The 6,918-nt window shown below is 38.9% G+C and overlaps 1 protein-coding gene across 1 annotated transcript in view; it reads right to left on the reverse strand.

Moving 5' to 3' along the window:
- Window positions 1-4,675, reverse strand: part of LOC112076390 (insulin gene enhancer protein isl-1-like) — a 7,665-nt gene extending 2,990 nt beyond the window's left edge. The window contains exons 1-3 of the mRNA XM_070441298.1: window positions 4,233-4,675; window positions 3,443-3,632; window positions 2,104-2,458 (exon numbers count right to left, since the gene is read on the reverse strand). Of these exons, the coding sequence (XP_070297399.1) occupies window positions 2,104-2,458; window positions 3,443-3,632; window positions 4,233-4,260 (573 nt within the window). The 5' untranslated portion in view covers window positions 4,261-4,675. The remainder of the gene's footprint in view (window positions 1-2,103; window positions 2,459-3,442; window positions 3,633-4,232) is intronic.
- Window positions 4,676-6,918: the final 2,243 nt, after the last annotated feature.

Here is a 6,918-nt window from a genome sequence, read left to right on the forward strand (position 1 = left end):
CTCTGGACCTTCTTACTGGTTCTTGCTGGATCGAATCACGACTGACAAAGGTAAAAAAAAATATATTAAAAATCTGTCGTCTCTACCCTGCAGCCAAGCAGTTAACCACACTGTTGACGCCGGAAAACGTGGATGTCGATTAAGGCACCCCCCCCCCCCCACCACACACACAACCTCTCCTGATTCAAATGGGTTGGCGTTAAATGCGGAAAGACACATTGCAGTGTGTACAACTGATTAGGTATCCCCCTTCCCCCTTTTCCCATTTGATACTGTCTAAAATGAAATTAAAATCAACAACAGAGAAAGAGCATTGTCATGTCCTATGCTTATAGAGATAGCCTACCACTGGGGTATTGAATGAACACCTAACATCATTACCTTATTACGCATGGATAGGCTATACGTTGATATACTTTGATATTAGCCTATATATWTTTTATTTATTTATTTTTTAACTTTTAGTGAAATTTCTTTCTTGTCACTTTTAGCATATATGTCTAAATMTCTTGTATTGGAAAAGGGGGTCAATATTTGCTGCGTTAAACGTGGACCATGGCGCAGGCAATGGGAAAGAGTGGACTGTCAAATACGTCGTTTTTTTTTATAGATACATAAAAGTCGAAAAGGGTTCTCACTAGATTGGTGCAATACCTTTTGATTTAATAATTCAGTAAGAACGAAGTCTCGTCAAAATATTGCTGTGGCCATCTGCCCGAGCTTCGGTTATGTAGTGTGTTTTCCAACCCGGCTATAACGTCAGCACTAACTGCCACTATCGGTTACACATAGGCCTAACATGTATGCAGTGTGAGGAAATAGTATATTCGACAATTTTGAAGCGCATGGCCAACTAACTGGCTTGTATAATTCACCCAAAAGCCACACAATAAGGCCCCTAAACTTCAGTACAAAACAGGATGTATCATTTCATCTTTATATATGTAGACTACCGATGTTATTTTTATGGCGATGCTTCGAAACATCTAACCAAGTCAACAACAAAAAAAAACACCATTTATATCTGAATTCCTAGGAYGGCCTCATAATTCAACTAGAACTATGTAAAGAAAGACGTTGATCAGATATTCTCCTTCTTGTGAGGAACCTTGACAAAGAGCGCTCGCACATGCGGATGATTTCATAAGTGACACGAGCCACACTATTGACCTAATAACAATCAAATATATACAATCCTCATTTGTGATTCACAATAACGTCGCGCCGCTTATTAAATCAAGTAATGTTGGCTATATATATATAGTCATGACATATAAACAAACCTACTTTTACAATTTAATGGTAGGCATACATGTTCATCAACCATATAAACAACTATATTAGCCAATAGAATAGTAGGCTATATATATGCATGACATACTAAACAAACTATATTAGCCAATAGCAATGTAGGCTATAGTTCCATGACAATATAAAACAATTATATTTAGCCAATATAATGTAGGTTATATCTATGACATATAAACAACTATATTATCCAGATAGTAATGTAGGTTATTCATGACATATAAACAATTATATTAGCAATATAATGTAGGGATATTCATGACATATAAAACAACTATATTAGCCAATAGTAATGTAGGTTAATATTCATGACATATAAACAACTATATTAGCCAATAGTAATGGTAGGTTAATTCATGACATATAACAACGATATTAGCCATAGTAATTGTAGGTTATATTCATGACATATAAACAACTATATTAGCCAATAGTAATGTAGGTTATATTCATGACATATAAACAACTATATTAGCCAATAGATGCGCATATCATATTCATGTGATTCCAGAATGTATTTAGAGTTAAACGTTTTCATTGAAACGCAGCCCCTACTGTTGAAATAAACTCGGTACATCACGACACGATACATCCATGAAACGTGTCGTGGTATCTGTTTATATTTGTTTCGTATTGTGTTAGGGACATTGGAAAACGTAGGCCAATGAAARAACTGTTGTATCGACGACGCTATACATTCACCGGTGTCTTTATGTGCTCAATATCAACAGCCGCTATTCACAAAGAATGCCCGTTGACTGAAAACAGTTTTCAACTAATACAACATCAATCTAATTGCCAAACACCAYCAACACATATACAAGCCAACTGAAAGCAACAAAAACAACAACWAAAAACACCACTGCCATTGATATAAATTGTTAACCTACCTGCCATTTGTAAAGGTCGGGCCGGGTGGAGGGGGCTGAGAGGGTCTCCGACGCCCATTGTTGCCCGCTCCACGACYTCATGGTCGGCCCGGCAGAACAAGCCGTCCTCCCTCAGAGCGAACTCGTCCCCCGGGATGAGCTGTCGGCTGCAGGCCACACACCGAAAACACTCGATATGGTACACCTTGGAGCGCGCTCTCATCACGAAGTCATTCTTGCTGAAACCGATGTTGCATTTAGCGCACTTTACCCCGTATAACCTAGAGGGTTAGAAGAGATTGGGTGACCGGTTAGAGTCAGCTAACMGTGTCACAAGGCACCAAGGCCCACTGTTAGGCTAATATTGTGGCTGGGCAGCAGACATACTAGGACAGGCAGAAGGGCATCTTTTTAAAGGCAGGATTGTTAGGCCTTAATATTTAGTTATGTTTATACCACATAAGATGACTTGAAACCCGTTTTAAAATAGTACATTAGTATAAATAAAGTACAGATCTATTCTGTGGTAACAGAGAAGAATATCATGAACGTAGAGATATAGACGTACTGTAACTCTAAATATTCCTAGAAGACTCCTAGTATCATCATTATTATTATTATTATTTGTATTATTATTTTTAGGCGATAACGCTACAAATCTTTTTTTTTTTTTAAGTCTAAATTCAATTGTAGGCTAGTTGTATGTCCAATGTATTTGGCCAATTATATGTTATTAAAAATCGAACCATTCGACCCACTTTACGGTCATAAATGCATCAAAAATATTGCTGTAAGGCTACATTAACTAATCTGTTTCTAAAAACCGTTTGTATTGAATATGTAAACGTGTTCAACATGTAGCCTCGTGCTCTGTCAAAACTGTGTCAGTCCTGATGTGGTTTCAACAATATATATATATTTATTCCAATAGAAAACCTAGTTGTGGTCTATTGCTGTAGCCTATGATTATAAAGACAATATAATAACCAGTTCATTGCAATTATGCTAATCATCAATATTAACCCCATGTAGTCTGAAAATATAAAATATATWTTTTTTAATAGTAAAATATCTAAATATGACCTACTTTAAAATATAMTTTTCCCGACCATTCAAATATGATAGTAAAGGCAAATAAATGTTCACGTCCCATGTATAACCATGTTATGATAAGATAGACAGTTAATACGTGAATGTGTCAACCAGTCAATCAATTATAAACATTGCTTTTCAACGCTATGATATTCATAACAAACAGCTCTTACCTAACATAGTCTCTTTTACAGTAGGTTTTCCCGTCTCGGACAAAGCAGGTACACGACTCGTCAAGATACTGATTACACTCTGCACACTTCAAACAGGCAGCGTGCCACTCGAGGTCCGGAGAGACCCGCAGAATATACTGGTCGTGGATCTGGTTTCCACAGCCGACACACAGCGAGATCAGACGCTTTTCTGGAGAACAAAGTCAGGAGAAAAATATTAGAATATATATATATATATTAAGAGGATTCTAAAGATTATATTGAGTGTAATGAATGTCCCGTAGTGATGTCGTCAGGAGGGGTTCTACATTTGCCGTTGAGAACAAGCATCTATTCAACAAGGGAAAAATACTATAATCGACAGTGTCAACAACAACCATATTAACAATAATAATATAATAATAATAATTACATATTTGTACATATAATTACATAATTACATATTAATTTATTATATATAATATACATTGGTTATTAACGATAATAACATTATTTATGATTGTTCTATAGACTAGTTTTAATGCGCGCTGCTATTCAATGATCTAAATTAACTTTACAGACATTGAAATGGGGTGTCCTTGAGATCGGGAATTGTAAAGACAATTCGGGTGGAAACGTTTCATTAAATGGGACCTGCTACGACAATAAACTTTGCACAAACCGGTGACKAACTGCAAAGAAAACAAATCGACTTACAAATTAGTCTAATTTAGCCTCAGTTTTGCATCACTTAGAATAGAATAGACACTTGATTTGAATGGCATCCCGAGCCAAAACTAGCTCCACTTACTTTTCGGTGGATCCCCCATATCGCCCATGTCCAAGAAGTAAGGCGGCGTAAGGTCCACTTTTAAAACGTGGTGCAACAGTTTTGAAGCTGTTTGTTTTTCGTTTTTCCTCCGGACTGCGGGTATAGAGCAGTCGCCTGTGTACTGACCGGTGCTGGCTGATTGTTAACCGGGTGTTGCAGCCGGACTTGTTCGGCCGCAGAGTAGCTGTGTTAATCGGTGGAGAAGGCGGGGGTGTGAGGGTCTGTTCTCCGGTGCCTGGTCCCTGTGCTGTGATGGGGCACGCTAGTCTCTATCTCCCACTCAAACTCCCTTGCGCCAACTCTACTCTATCGCCATCGGGCTGACGTAGGACACCGAAACGTCATCTTTATGGGATGCTGATTGTTATGAAGAAAGGAGCAGCTGTTGCTGTTAGCCCAGTCCAAGTACATGCCTTCCCAGCTCATTTCTGGATCACATATACTTCAAATCAACACCCGTTCCTACCCGGTCTCCTATTCGGAATCTGTCCAACTACCCCTTCCTACCCGGCTTCCCATTCGGCGAATCTGTCCAACTACCCACCCTACCCGCTCCTATTCGGAATCTGTCCAACTAGCCCCTACCCGACTCCTATTCGGAATCTGTCCAACTACCCTTCCTACCCGGCTCCTATTCGGCAATATGTCAAACTACCCCCCTAACGCGACTCCTATTCTGGAGCTGTCCCAATTACCCTTCATACCCGGCGCTCCTTATTCGGGATCTGTCCAACTACCCCCCTACCCGGCTCCTATTCTGGATCTGTCCAATTACCCTTCCTACCCGGCTCCTATTCGGGATCTGTCCAACTACCCRTCCTACCCGGCTCCTATTCTGCATCAGTCCAACTACCCCCTCTCGGGTGCTATTCTGGATCAGTCTATACTCCACTGAACAAGGCTTTTTTTTCTACGTTGTCATTGATATTAAATGATGAATCTGCATTTTCGAGTCTACAAACACAATTCAACAAAGCCATAAGCTACGAGTCTCCCGCATATATTCCGATGTTAGGCTACAGCCTACATGCAGTCTTGAGTGATCTATGTTGTTTAACTGTGGGCATGCCATTATATATAGGCCTGTTAGGATTTACGTTATTTCTTTTGGAGAGGGAATCAACGTAGCATGCAAGGATGTATAATATACCTTATCTGGATAAACACCTGGGGCGGCAGGGGAGCCTAGTGGTTAGAGCGTTGGGCCAGTAACCGAAAGGTTGCTGGATCGAATCCGCCGAGCTGTCAAGGTAAAAATCTGTCGTTCTACTCCCGAATGATTAACCCTGTCATTCTAAATAAGATTTTTTTTATTAACTTACTTAAATAAAAGATATTTAAAAACATATTATTAAAATAAAAAAACGTTGTTTTCCATCACATTGTGGTTGTGATCATCTACTATATCTACAATTTAATTGTACATTTTGTTTGTTAAAAACGGAACCGAATTACTCACATTATGAATCAATATTGAAATTATATAACCACAAACAAAAAGTAAGCATGGTTTTATACAGTTTGTCTTGAGAAAAATACTGCTAGTGTTTTCTATGTATTTTACAGACATGGTTATAATGTGATTAAAATCAATACAGTGTTTCGTCAGTCTGCAGGGTTGTCAACCCAACCGTCATTAGCATATATAATTACACATAATGACACCCCTAAACCCGACGCGACACGGGCTGGAATACAAACTCACATTGTGGGACATCAGATAATAACTGAGTAGAGAAAGAAACAGCTTGGGACGGGTGGGCATAATGGCTTCTCTCAGTAGGTACAGGCTACGCCCGGACAAGCATTTTCAATAGGATGGTTTTTGTGTTTTTTGTATTATAATTTGTTGACCAATCAGTTTAGTTAATATATCCGATTTATTGACCAATCAACAAAGGGTTGAAATAAGTCTATTCAACATTCCTCAATACAGAATCTACGTCTACAGATCGGGAATGTGACGGTCATACTTCTATTTATGTATATGGACTAGACTACACATCTCTGACTCTGAACAAACAACCTTTGGCCGATGTCTGAATAGCTCACCAGGCCAGCAGTGAATGAGTTTAGGAACCAACGGGGCATATTAGACAAAAACACGCCCTCTTGTGTTAGCAGGATGGCCCTATTTAGCAACCCTTTAACCTTGCACACAAAGACACATACAGGCCAAAATGTAGACTGCTGGTGCCCTCTATATCCTTATACTGAGTAGGCTTTCATTCACAGGCAGGTGTAATTTTAGTATCACAAGGCCATAAGGACTAATAGACATGGTAGACAGTGCAGTATAATTGCATTACTTTTCCTCTGAAAAGCTATTTTTTTTCTTTCTGGAGAGTATATTTAAAACCCTGGATGCAGTCTGGAGAAAATATTTTTGGAGTGTGAGAGAGAGAGAGAGAGAGAGAGAGAGAGAGAGAGAGAGAGAGGAGAGAGAGAGAGAGACAGATGAAAAGGGAAACATATATTTGTGGTGGTTACACCAGTGATTCTCTAATAGATTATTTAATATTTACATTTAGTCATTAGCAGACTTTCTATTACAGAAGATGCAATCATCTTAAATAACCTTTTACTACAGTGGCTAAATCAGGTCACACAGAGTTCTTAACTTCTACTACAGTGAGCTAAATCAGCGGTCACAACATCTCTCTCT

This window comes from Salvelinus sp. IW2-2015, unplaced genomic scaffold, assembly GCF_002910315.2.
Source record: "Salvelinus sp. IW2-2015 unplaced genomic scaffold, ASM291031v2 Un_scaffold3725, whole genome shotgun sequence".
NCBI classification, from domain to species: Eukaryota; Metazoa; Chordata; class Actinopteri; order Salmoniformes; family Salmonidae; genus Salvelinus; species Salvelinus sp. IW2-2015.